General features: G+C 44.9%; 1 protein-coding gene across 1 annotated transcript; it reads right to left on the bottom strand.

The window, feature by feature from the left end:
• Positions 1–643: 643 nt before the first annotated feature.
• On the bottom strand, positions 644–5,427 carry TXNDC15 (thioredoxin domain containing 15). Its single transcript, XM_006262179.4, has 4 exons — positions 5,016–5,427; positions 2,651–2,814; positions 2,425–2,555; positions 644–1,471 (listed from the first exon to the last, which is right to left on the bottom strand). The coding sequence occupies exons 1-4, from the start codon at positions 5,391–5,393 to the stop codon at positions 1,275–1,277; spliced, it is 870 nt and encodes a 289-aa protein (XP_006262241.3). The 5' UTR covers positions 5,394–5,427; the 3' UTR covers positions 644–1,274.
• Positions 5,428–13,428: the final 8,001 nt, after the last annotated feature.

Raw genomic sequence — 13,428 nt, 5'->3', positions numbered from 1 at the left:
TTCTTATGCTTTTATTATTAAATCCTTACCTGATGTAAAACAGCATTGCTCCGAAGTCAATATAGCTACACAGATCTACTTCAGTTGGAAAACTAACCAAGTATCATCATTCACGTAGGAAAAAATGGCTCTGTAGAAGCTTCTGTGCAAAACTGCCAATTCTGTCATAGATTCAGTTATTTTAGCTCAGACACATCCCATTTCAGCTCTCTTTAAAACCCGTACAGAAGGAGTATTAATTGAACTCTCCATAACTATAAGGAAATTCATACTGGCAATATCAAGCTTCATGAGAGGCAACACAAGTTATGGTTATCCATCTTCTCTCCTAGCTTCATTTCAGCCTTTTATCATAAACGTCTGCTGTACATAATAGCTATTCTCAGGCAGACAAGTAGAGAACATGCAACAAACCATATCTTACTCTAGATCCTCATTTAATATGGTAGGTCATAGCAACAATAAACTAATCCCCTATTTACCTGAGGCTTTCCAACTAAGATAAAAAACAAACGCTTGTGGAAATGTAAATACATCTCATGATTAGTCCTGCTAAGTTTAGGTGAGAAGCTATATTTCAAAGATTGCATGCCAGCCAGAACGAATGATTTTAGTCGCGTGTAAATTCTTTTCTACAAAAACAAGCAGTTAGGACATTTAATACAGGTAAATATAATATAATCCTTAGAGCAAAATGGCAGATCCTTACAGACAATAGTAAGCCCACAATAGTAAATAATACCTAGCTTCAGGGCCAAATATAACACATGACCACCTGCTCTCCCTGGCTGCACAATGAAGTTTAAGGTGTTTACTGCTGCTAAGCTTCACCAACTGGTCCTCCCCACCCACACCCCATCACACACACACCCACACCCCAACACACTCTCTCTCTCTCTACCTCTCTCAAACAGTCCTTCCTAAAGGTACTATGACAGTATCAAATGGAGGAATAATTACTCTTAAATGTTATATTATTCATCCAGCTTTAAACATATTAAATTTATCATTTTTTCCTTGTAGGTAGCAAGAAAGGAACTACACAAGCTTAACAAATACACTCTTCTCCTGAACCTCCATTTGTTTATTTATTGCACCAATAATTACCACCCGTTTCTGACATCTGCACACCCAGTAATTGGCTAAAACATCTGTTCTGTTAATCAATGAAATTATAATGAACAAATTCACAGTGTCAATATATTTCAACTGATTTCTTGCTTTATCCACAGGCACAAAGTAGTGCCCTCATTTCATTCTGAGAACTCAAGAACTTAATCCTGATGCTCCTGTTCTTGTCCTGGTATCAACCACCGAATGCTCTCAGTCCGAATGGTGGCATACATAATAAAACTAGCCAGAAACAGTAAGGAAAATAAAAGTAGCCAATCTACTCCTTTTGTCAGAATGCTCGGTAGGGGGCCCTCTCGGTCTTCCTCAGTCACCACCACATCAGGTTTAGCTTCTATTCCTGAAAGAACAAGAAAAAAGGATCCACTGATTAATATCAATAGTATTAGCCAAGTTTAAATCTTATGATGAGTTAGCTGGAGGTGGACTGTATTCAGATTCCCAAATATGCTGCTGGATTTAACACAGTTCTAGTCGATATAGCCACGGGACCCTTAGCAAGGGTCAAAGATCCTCCACCCTCCTTTAATAAGTAACTATCGGTCTGTCATACTAGTGCATCATCCTCCACATTCAGAAGGGCAACGTGTCTTAGAAAAAGAGAAGCCTTATCCCAGTGAGATCAGAGCCCAGGCAGGCACTTCCCAACAACAGATCAGAAGGCAATATTTTACAGTTAGAGTGGCCAAAATCTGGAACCAACTTCCCAGGGAAGTGGTCCTTGCCCCTACCTTGGGCAAATTCAAGAGGAGGTTGGATGATCACCTGTCTGGGGTCTTGTGAACCCAGCATTCATTCCTGCCTGTGTCAGGGGGTCAGGCTAGATGATCTGTTCAGGTCCCTCCTGACCCTAGCTACTATGAAACTATGAAATGGGAAAAGGGCCAAAGGCCCATTGTTCTCATCCTCCTACTGCCCCCAACACAAGAACTGAGACCAATGTGTGCCTAACCTCCTGCCTATCAGGGAAAGGACCCTAAGACATCTGTCTCTCTCCCCTCCTGGGCATAGTAACTAAAATAAGGATACTCCTAATGTGTGTCCACTTTTATTCCCAATAAATTCAGGGCTTTGATGGATAAAGGTGCTTACTCTCTACTCAAATTCTCCAGCTGACTCCCACCCACAATAGCCCCGACCAGAACTGCTTTTGACAGACAGGCTCCTAGCTTCTGCCCCTCCCTGAAATCACCCTCACGGTAAGAAGAAATTTCCTAAGACATTTTCATGGATCCCCTAATACAATTTCAGTCTGGGGCTACAGCTGACCCTCACCCTCACAGCTCTACATACCTGTTTGATTAAAAATAAATGCCTTCAATGTTTCCAGGGTCCGATCCGTATGATTAAATCTGGCCATAGGTTTAGCTCCTTGGAAAAGAAGGATATTAGGAACCGCCACAGTTCCAAATCGGGTTGATAAACTGAAGGAAAGAAATAGGTAACAATAGGTAGTATTTACTTCCTGAGAAAACCAGAGTTTTCATCCTCTTTTGATTCAGACTCTAGATGAAGCTACCTGCTATGCTGAGATGCATCCAGTGCCACAAAACGAAGAGTTGGAAATGCTCGAGGCAAAGAATTAAAATGAGGAGCCAGGTTGGCGGAGAAACGACACCAAGGAGTGTAGAACAGGACCATTGTACAGTCACTGCTGTTTGGATTTAAAAACTCCATCAGGTCCTACGAGAGGAGAAGAAGAAAGCAGATTAGAAAAAAGAAGGGCCAGTTAAATGTGAAACAGGACTTTATTCTCCATCAGTGCATAATCTAGTAACATTCAGGAGGATGAGGCAATACCACCAGGAGCAAGTTTGAACAGGCTTTTCAGTAGCATTTTAATGATTCCAATTAACAGAATGTGGTCCCCTTTCTTTTAACCCTATTTCTCAGTTAGGAATCTCCTTGGAAACCAAGTAATACTTTGGGGTTATCATTATAAAACAAATGCAATAGTTATTTTCCTTGCTCTCTTCCCTAAAGGGCTGTGCTTGCTGGCTTTTGATAACAAACCAAATTTTGTTCATCAAAGTGGGGCTCAGCTACCTCTTGCCTTCTCCAGAAGGGGAAATCCAGGCCCTGGCATGGACAGGGAGCTAATGTTGGAGAGGAAAAGGAAGTGGAGTTGTTGGTATTATAGACAAATGGGAGAAGAAACAACCAAAAGGAAAAGCTCCAAGATGACAAAAGCCTGTGCAATGCAGGGCAAGTAAAAGAGCCAGAAGATAAAGGGGAAGTTTGAGGACAGAGCAGAACAGGGAGGTGTTCACTGGAGAATCACAGAGCAATGCAGAAGGCAAGCAGGCTGGGAGTAAAGAAGGAGGTACTTGGTAAACCAAAGTAAACCTTCCACCCAGGAAGAGCACACACCAACTGCGGATGCTTCCTCAGACTGACAAAGGGTTTTTAAAACGGAACTTGCTAAGAAAAAACATTCCAACTATTTAAGTTGTGTTAATAAAAGAGATCAAATTCACCCAAAGAACCTTGTCTACCTTGGTAAACCAAAGGCATTCAAATGAACTGGTTCATGTTCTCTTCCAAGTCCATCCCATGCCCTCGCATTTGGGGTAATAAAATGTGAATGAAACAAACCCTAACGAGTTCTACCACTTTTGGGGTGGGCTGAGGGTTTAACATCCCAAATATTTAACAAGTTTGTTAGCACTCATCCTTGTGATAAAAAGGGAACAATTCCTCCTGTAACCTCCTGGGAACAGGAACAGCTTAAGGAGATACTCCCATGATGAAAAGCTTTTTGCCGGGTTGCTTCAGAGATGTCCTACACTCATGCTTAGTGTTTCAAATTCCACTGATATTTTAGTAGAGCTTTTCAGAAACAAATCCATCATTCGTATTTCAACCACTGCCACAGCTAACACTTTAACATTACAAATCTCTTTTAACTTTAAAGTTTTAAGGAAGCCGGGGGGGGGGGGGGGGGGGGGGGGGGCAGAAAAGCTGGAAGGAATGGAAACGTCACACATTTGGGTCAAGCAATCAGAGCTTGTGGACAGAGGTGATATCTTTTATTAGACCAACAAGATATTTGCAAAAAAGATGCCTTTAACTTGGCTTTCAGGCATGAACACCCTTTGTCAGGCATCAGAGAAAAGACTGTAAAAGTTCTCCTGAGTAGAAATGAAGGAACGAATGAATGACAGACGAGGTGCTCTGGGTGAATCCGATCTCTTTTATTAGACCAACTTAAATAGTTGGGGGAAAAAAAATTCTTAGCAAGCTTTTGGGGTTTTTTTTAAAGAATTTCTTAGCAAGTTTCTTAACCTGGCAAGTTAAATAGTTTCTTAGCAAGCTTTCGGCTAAGAAAACGTTTTTCCAACTATTGAAATTGTTCTAATAAAAGAGATCGGATTCACCCAAAGAGCCTTGTCTGCTCACGTCCTTAGACCAACCTTGCTACAATCTACACCCCTGAACGAGCGAACGGACACTGGCGACGCGCAGGGGGTGCGCCACCCGCGAGACCGGAAGTGCCAGTGGAAACGCACTTCTGGTTTCGCCGCTGGAGGACCCCCCACCCAGACCTGGGGGGGGACCAGTCGTCCACGTGAATGAATGAATAAATTTCTACTCACGACGACTCCTACAACCTTTTCTCCAATGCCTGATGAAGGGTGTCCGTGCCCAAACGCTTGCAGTTAGAGACTTTTTTTGTCAAAATCTTGTTGCTCTAATACAAGAGATCACCTCTACTACGAGTCCCCACTGCTTTTTCCTGTAGCCCAACACGGCTACCGCCCGCATCCCCAACACACTGGGGTGGAGCGCTACACGCAGCCCGCGGGGCCAGTCTCAACCGGGGCCTGGAGACCCTCTCACGGGTGCCCCCCCAAGAGGGGCGGGGCGGGAGCCCCGCGGCCCACCTGGGAGACGTTGAGGACGTGCAGCGCGGAGCCCCGCGGGCCGGGGCCGCTGCGCTCCTCGCAGGCCACCTTGGGCGCCCGGCCGCCGTCCGTGCCATTGGCGTCGTCGGCGGCGGCGGGCGGCGGCAGCACGGTCTCCAGCACCACGACGGGCTCGGGCTCGGGCTCGGGCAGCGGCGGGCGCTCTCCGGCCTCGCACGGCGCCTCCGCGTCGCAGGTGTCGGCGGGGAGCAGCGAGAGCAGCGCGGGGGCCGCGGCGCCGCCCAGCATCGCGTCCGCCATCTCCGCCGTCTTGTAGCGCGGCGGCTCCTCCGCCGCCGCCGCCGCCGCCAGCAGCAGCCGCAGCGCCGAGCTCAGCCAGGCCGCCCACAGCAGCATCGTCGCGGCCTGGTCTCCACGGACAACCGCCGCTTCCGGGGCAGCGCGCTCGCTTCCGCTTCCGGGGCGCGACCCCGCACGGGCTGCGGTCAACGGTTCTTGCCGCCATCTTGGGTCCGGGCGGAAGAGTGTAGGCCCCCGAGTGGGCCGCGCAGCCGCACTCGCCCCCTTGAAGCACACCCCCCCACCCTTCCCCCCCCCCGGGCTATGGGGCCAAAAGGGAGGAGCAGCCGCAGCCCAGTGCCATGGACCACCTGGGCCAGCAAGGCCATCCAGCCCAAGGACACGTCCGTGGGGCAGGACGAGCACCTGGGCCCCAGCGCAACCTGCTCCACCGTGCGGGAACCGTGACCGACTACTTCAACCTGCTGCCGAACATTAATTTGATTATTTTTTTTACAACCTTTTGTCATCATTATTGTCAGTCATCTTCACGTCATGGTCGACGCATCGTTGCCTGTTCCAGCATCTGAAGCTTTCATCCATCTGGTTTCTTCTCTCGCAGACCGTCACGGAGGCCTCAGCTGCCGCCCTGGAGGACCGGACCAGAGCCCCTTCAGCCGCCGTTTTGCACAGCTCGCTGGAGACCTTCGTGGCACTGGAACGACGTAGCGAACCTTACGAGACGCACCGTCTCGGCAACGCTGAATCTTGAGCGAAGTGTTTACCCGACGGCCCGTCACCGTTATGTTGCTATGAATTGCGTGTAGGCCGACAGATCTGGCCTCAGGGATAAGAGATTTAACTGCCATAGACAAGTTTCTCGTAGCGCTCGGTGGGTCCTCCCGACACGCCAGCCGAGACGGATGGCCAAGCTTCGTCCCCTAGCTCTGGAAGGAGAGTCACAACCGACGAGCCCAAGCCCAGGCAGGGCACCGGTCTCTGAACTGAATGGACACTCAAGTGCTCCAGCATTTCGCTCCTCCTTGACTTAAGTGACTTCCCGCTCGGCTTTCCGGCGTCTCAGGATCACTGCCATCCGCTACCGATTCTCCACCCCCATTGTAGGAAGCCTGCATACCACTCGGGGCCAAGCCTCCCACTAGGCACCAGGCCACGTAGAGGTCAGACACAGCAATGCTAAGAGAAAAAAAAATGCCTAAATAACTTCAAGGTCTAATAAGGAAAAATGTTTCCAGCTACAGATTACATTGTGACCCTATAGTCAAAGCATTATACACCACAAGATTTGCAATGCAGGAGTTTTACGATTGGGTCCCATGAAATAGCAGGCCACGAAGGCTGAGGGCGGGGAAGAAAAGTAAACCCTATTCCTTAGAGCAGTGGTTTTCAATCTTCTTTTCATTTGTGGACCCCTAAAAAATTTCGACTGGAGGCGCAGGCCCCTTTGACTTGCAAGCGTGGGTATTCACATACTTTTGATTGATCATGGTCAACTTTTCCAGACCCCTTAGACAGTCTGCATGCCCCCAGGGGTCCATGGACCACAGGTTGAAAACCACTGTCTCAGAGCTGTCAGATACAACTGAGCTGTGCTAGTCGTTGTCACAGTCTTGAAGACTTCGGTATAAACTAGAAGGTTTTCTAAGGGAGTGCTGTGACATCTCCAAAAAGTGTCCCTTTTAAAGACCCCCGGCCTGGGCTTGGCCTGCAGACCACAGCAGCTCCACTTACCATGCTCGTATACACCATTCCAGCCAGCAGGTGGCAGACTCCACATAGAACTAGGAGTCAATCTTCTTACTCGAATATAGTGTTTTTATTATCACAATACTTTGGAGACTTCTCCGATTAATCCTCTCGGGCATCGGAGAAACAGGTCACATTAACCCCATTTTACAGATGGGGGAAAAAGCAAGGCAAATTACTTACCTTGGGGCTGTACAACTGAGGTGGTCTTGGGCTCAGGCTGTGGCTAAGGGGAACTTTTGATTCCTGCAAGCATTCTCTCATAAACCAAATCAGAAGACTACTTAAATAACATGCACACACCTCGTTATTTTAGTTGAACTTTCACTAAGATCTCACCTGTTGTAAATTAAGTGCAAGGGGCCATTTCAGAACGTACAGAATTCTTTTGTAAACTAATGTTATTTTAATTTAAACACATGATGGCCTTAAACTCTTATAAACACATGCTGCACAGAGAAGCATACTGGTCTATAATCTGTAGGTCTAAGTATTATTGCCTTAAGATAACTGGGCACAGGCATGCTAGGAGTATTGTTTCTAAACAGGGACTAGACGTGAATCACTTTCTGGGAGCGTCTACACAAGACACTACTGCGCAGTGGTTACTGTGCTTGTATTGAGTACTTGCATAATCAAGTACTAAATAAACATGCAGTAACTGGAGTTACTGCGCAGTAGTGCCGGCAAATGCCTTTTAAGTGACACTACTGCACAGTAGCCTAATAATACTGCGCAGTAGCATATTAGCAATGTTAGTATTGTGACACGCTACTGAACAATATTATTCAGCTACTGCAGTTAGCATCTCATGTACATGCGCCCTCTTTGAAGCAAAGTCATCTTTGTCACATCCATACACGATGTTAAATGAATGTTGTATAGGTGACCTTGGGAGATCCCTTCTGGCCCTGCTTCCCTATATTTGTAATTTTCATTTCGACAGCAAGATGCAGGATTATAATTTCACAGCAGAAAGAGGAAGGTAACAACTTCATTAATGTGTTGATTAGCTCAGATTGTATCACCCATTGTAATTTTAGTTTTCAAATATTAAAGTATCATAAAATCCCTCCTGGCAAGTATAACAACTTGCCTAACGACACAGAGCATAGCAGGTCAACCCCTAGCATTCAGTTCTTAGCTCCCAGACATTGCAAAGTGAACAAAAATATAACAGAAAATCTGTTCCATGGTTCTGAAGCTTTCTGTGAGGTAGCTTTGAATCCAGCTTGAAAATCCCCTAATTTCCATGTCAGCATGCAAAAATAGAAGTTGCATTAGTTTATTTGCATTATGTTTACACACAATTAAGGGCCAGAACCACCAACAATCATAGAATACAGCATGTACCAGAGCACATGCTACACTAATGAGAAGTATAAGCACTTGCTGTATGTGGCTTTGCTGCTGCTCTGAGGCCAAAAGGCATCTTACTATTGACTTTAATTAGATACGGCCCAAATTCCTGCACCAAGAGAAAGGTCATTCTGAGAATGACAGGATGTCATGATTGTGTGGTAATTAATACAAGTAATATGTAATGTATTCCAAAAGCCTGTTTCATTACAGCTCAGTATCACAGTACTAGACTCCAGATGTGATGTATTTAAATACTAGGGAAAACATTTATTAATTTTCCAGCCCGTTATAAACCCTTCAACTAAAAAGACTCAAACCTTTGTGGGTTCTGGTCTTCAAACTCTGGTATATGCTGATTTCAGTAGAACAGCTGCACAGATTCATGTCTCATCCTGATCTCTAAACAATAGCTTAAAAGCATTGCGCCAACTATATAGAGTCCTATTTTTTTAAACTTCTATGAAAGGACACAGACAAGCACTCTCCAAATTCAGCAAGGCAATCCATATCCACTATGCTGCAGACCCTCAACCTGACAGTAAAGAGAAATCTAGTGGCTTAGCTTTTCTTAGAAGGCAGGGTAGATATGCACCTTCATATACTAAATATGATATATAGAGAGGACAAGCTTTCATGAACCCCAGTCCACCCCCTCAGGTGTGCACGTGCTCTCTCGATACGTCTTATGTAGTCTGTAAAGGTGCATATGTAAACCTGGCTTCAGACTGACTTCAGACTAACAAAGCTAACCACCTTGTTGCTCTTCTTAGCCAATAAGTTAGCATTCCTTCTGCCCTAGAAAAAACCCTTTGAATGTGAAACCAAAGCATAAAGGTCAAATATGCCAGACTTCTTGCACAGCAGAGAAGCATTTTTGACTACGGTCACCTCCCTTTTGTATCATCACTGTCATTATTCCTTGAAATCATTACCAGCATACACAAGGCACATAAACGAGGTTTGGTAATTTTAAAGACCATACATGATACAGTTAGAAGAAAATAAGCAATGTAAAGCCTAGAAAAGCAGGCAAGACATTGGATATATATGCAAAGAATGTAAATAACCTCTTGCCTAGCTTGCAACTCCCAGAGAGACTCCTTGGGTTTGGAAAATTTTCCTCTCCTTGCCCCAATGCTGAAAGAGATGCACAAGTAACAATCCAGCCTGAACCTGGTTTATTCAGGAAGCCATCCTTTTTCCCTTAGTACCTTTGCAAATTTGGACAAGGTGAATACAGTGTTCATCCTCAGAGCTACTTCCTTCCCTCCTGTACCTGGCTGCCTTGCCACCAGAGACCAGATTCTTTCAGTAACTGCTGCACTGCATAGTGTTGAACTGATATTTCAATCCCTCAACACAACAGATGCCTTGACATGTTGCCAAAAAGGCATTTTAGTGGGCTTTAACCTAGCTGAATATTCCTCCATCCCAAGGGAAGGCTCAGAGGTTACGCATATATGTGAATTTAAATGTATTCATATTACATAAGGGAATCTGCTTTAAGAAACCAAACAACACATTCCAAAAGTTGTCGGTACTCAGAGCATATCTAAACAAGTCAGAAGAGATCTACTGTCCCTGTGCTGGCATATTATAGGCAAGTCTTGTAGCACTGCATATTATAAAGACTGTCTCACATTCCATTGTTTCATGCTGTTTATAGCTTTACCAAACTTTAGCCACCTGGCCTGAAATTTTCCATCTGTGGTGTCAGTTGGAGGCTGAAATTTTTGGAACATTTCAGCCAAAAAAAAAAAAAGACATGTCCATTTCCTAAAATAACTTGTTTAGCCCATAGTAAAAATCTCAAAGACCTTTCTCTTTTAGAAGTATTTACTTCCCTGTAGTTAAGAGAAGGGGTTTAAAATCTGACAAGGACAAGGAAGTGAAAAATAAGGGTGAACCTTTTGCCACACCCCTGAATGTGTGTGAAAATGTAGCTCAGTTGCAAGTCGGAAAAATTGCGGTTGGCACATGTATATGCTACTGACATTTTAAGAGCTAAACTCCCTCAAGGCTCTGCTGATTGTGTGCGTGTTCCTGGCATGGGCCGAGCAGAATTCATCCAGCAATGACAGCTCTGGGCTCTTGTGGGCCATGCCAGGTTCCAGGATCCAAGCTGTCTCATTGCCTTGGTGCCTCTTCCCAAAATAAAGGAGAAAGTAAAATATAGACGGGACAAGCAATGGAGAAGGGAACAGAAGGGAGAATAGATAGAGACAAGGAGCCTTGGTAAGAGGAGACTGGGACTGGAGTTTGGCAAGCAGAGGAAGGAAAGTAGGTCTGGGACTGTCTGGGTAAGGGAAGTGAGATGGGGAACCAGTAGACTAAGGAGACGGGAACAGAGATAGGACAAGGACCAGAGGTAGCGGAGGAACTGAAGCTAGCTAGGCAAGGAGACGGGGACTTGGACTCAGAAGGGAGGAAAAATGAGGTGGAGAAAACAGGTTTAGTGAAGAGTCTAGGTGCCCTGGCATTGCCTAGGCAGACTGGACAAGGAAATCCAGCAGGAAGAAGTCACTGGGCTGGACAGAGTTCAGGAGGGGACTGGAAAGCAGTGGGGAATGGGAACCTGTGGTGTTGACAGGAGACCATGTGCAAGGAGAGAGATTGGAGGACAAGCTGGGAGACAGGAATCAGGAACTAGCACTAGCATGGACTCTAAAGGGCTGAAACTTGGACTTGCTAGGGAAGGAGATTGAGATGAGAAACTAGGGGCCAACTGTCTTCCCATCTTTACTCTTCCTGCATCCAACAGATTTGTCAAGAGGTAAAGAATAGGACTGGACAGGTAAAACAATGGGACTAGGATAAGGAGCCAGTACTGGGAAATAGATAAGAGAGAGACAGGTTGAGAGGGAGGCATGTGGTCTAAGTGACTTGCCTAGCATCAAAACAAAACTGTGGCAGGAGGAAGGACAGAATCCAATTATTCTGGATAGCATTCGATTGCCTTAACCTACCCCTTCCTGCAGTCTTCACTAGGTACACTCCAACTTCTGCACAAATGAGGCAGGCCCCCTATAGACAACAGCTTTCCATACTATCGAACCTAGATTTATTCTAATGCAGGGCAGTCCTATATGATAAGTGATGCCAGGGCCCCTGTGGGGGGAAAAATGTACGATCATGAAACTAAAGACTTACATGCACAGGGGCACTCAACTGTGTCTGCATGGCCTCCAGCCTGAATGCTTGACTTCACAAACTTCATGTTCATTTAGGATAGGTGAACTACGCACACTTAATAAAAACACTTGAAGCAGAGACCACCAACTTAGAGTGCATCATAAGATCTGCATTTTAACAATTTCAGCATAACCTTGTACAATTTTCTAAACTGTAAACTCGTTAAACTTTTAAAAAAGTCTTCAAAGTTCTTTCAATACTCCTGCAAGGCAGACATACATTTTTACCTCACTTATGGAAGGAAAAACTGAGGCAGAATTATCTCAAGGCCACAGAAGAGATGCGAGTCAGGTCCAGAAGTCAGGAGTTTCCTGTCAAATCACACACCCCTCTCAAATAGGAAAAAAAACAAATACATGGAACCACAGGCAACTATCCTAGTGGAAATGCCAAACAAAGCAATGAAAGCCCTCCAAGTCATGCCTCTGTTTCTAACAATATAATTTTAATCCTGACCATCGAAACATTCTTAATTTGTTTGTCTGTGTATATGGCTGCTCTGCCCAGCCATCAAAGCATTGATAACATTTATGATTTCCATGGACTCACTGTAATTTTTGTACTGCTGTGGCCCCAGACAGGGATCGGGGTTAGGTACTGACCAGAAGCATAACAAAAAGCTCTGACCCAAAGAGAACTTCGATAGCTCATCACACACCGAAATACATTCTTAAAGAAAAAGGGACAATCACCACCTAGATAACTCCCCCAAGATGTCCTGATCGCTTCGCAGATATTCCATTATTGCTCTGAGCAGTGGCAAAAAGCTGACAATACTGGAGTCTCTCACCATGAATAAATCATAGTGTGATTCTGTCATCAGCAGCTCTGCACCTGGCATTGTACACTGCCTGCATACTGAAGGAGTAGATTGCTTTGCAATTCTTATTGTTCAATTCATTATGTGGCACAGACAACACAATAGCCACACAAATAGCAAAGTAGCTCCCAGTGCAGCTTAAAAGCCAGTATTGTGATATGATATAATTTATGAATGACTTCTTATTGAGTACTTAAAGGTTTCATGGAAAATGAAGAGTAACCTATTTTCCCCTAAGAAGTGTATCTGAGAACAGATCCATAGAATATGTGGTGGACAGCCTATAGTCTAATTCACCTGTTCTAAATATATCCAAATGCCTTGAAAGCCAGAGCACCTAGATCAGACCAGTTTAAGTCAATAAAACCTGGCATTGCATAAGGGCTTTTTTTATTTTTTTGGAGGGTGGGGGGAATGGAGTGAAAGCTGTTACAGTTCTTCACGCAGAAACTTGGGCTATAGCATCTGAAAAGATCTGTTCTGGTCTTGGAAGTCCAAACAGCAGTTTCATGACAAAGTGCAGACCCTCTTGCCCCATAATGAACAAAAATCATAGGGGCAACACAAAGGGGATTTGGTATAGGATACTTTTAGAGGTTTCCTATCAATGAAATTAGATGGGAACATAGCCAGGCTACAGGTATGCACATGGCACTTCTAGAAACACATGTATAAGATTTTATGAAGGCAAGCCCAGGATGCAAGTGTTGCATCTCACACAGAGAAGATGCCTTTACCTATCTAATTCTATAGCTATTCTTCAGACTGAAAGTTATCGCCTGCCTACAGATAATCCAAGTCTTTCTCCTTACATTTGACTTTCAAATGAAATTTTCAGTACTCTGAAAGAGAAGCTAGGTAGGTTGCTTCACCCTTCACATGCTATTCCTTCCCCTTCCTTTGTATCTTTGAAGACCATGTAATGTATTGTTTATTTAAAGTAGCAGGCAAACATTTCAGTGCTCTGGTTTTAGCTGTTATTTTTTCAGTTGTTTCAGAAGCCCCAAACAC

Source organism: Alligator mississippiensis, chromosome 9 (genome assembly GCF_030867095.1).
Source record: "Alligator mississippiensis isolate rAllMis1 chromosome 9, rAllMis1, whole genome shotgun sequence".
Lineage (NCBI taxonomy): Eukaryota > Metazoa > Chordata > Crocodylia > Alligatoridae > Alligator > Alligator mississippiensis.
The sequence above is the reverse complement of the archived record's forward strand: the minus strand, read 5'-3'. Positions and strand labels throughout refer to the sequence as shown.

Excerpts from the sequence above, each read along its gene's own strand:
- TXNDC15 (XM_006262179.4), bottom strand. The coding sequence starts at position 5,393 with ATGCTGCTGTGGGCGGCCTGGCTGAGCTCGGCGCTGCGGCTGCTGCTG. Across the intron at positions 2,815-5,015 it reads ACGTCCTCAACGTCTCCCAG|GACCTGATGGAGTTTTTAAA; the intron begins GTGGGCCGCGGG and ends CTCCTCTCGTAG. Across the intron at positions 1,472-2,424 it reads ATTTATTTTTAATCAAACAG|GAATAGAAGCTAAACCTGAT; the intron begins GTATGTAGAGCT and ends TTGTTCTTTCAG.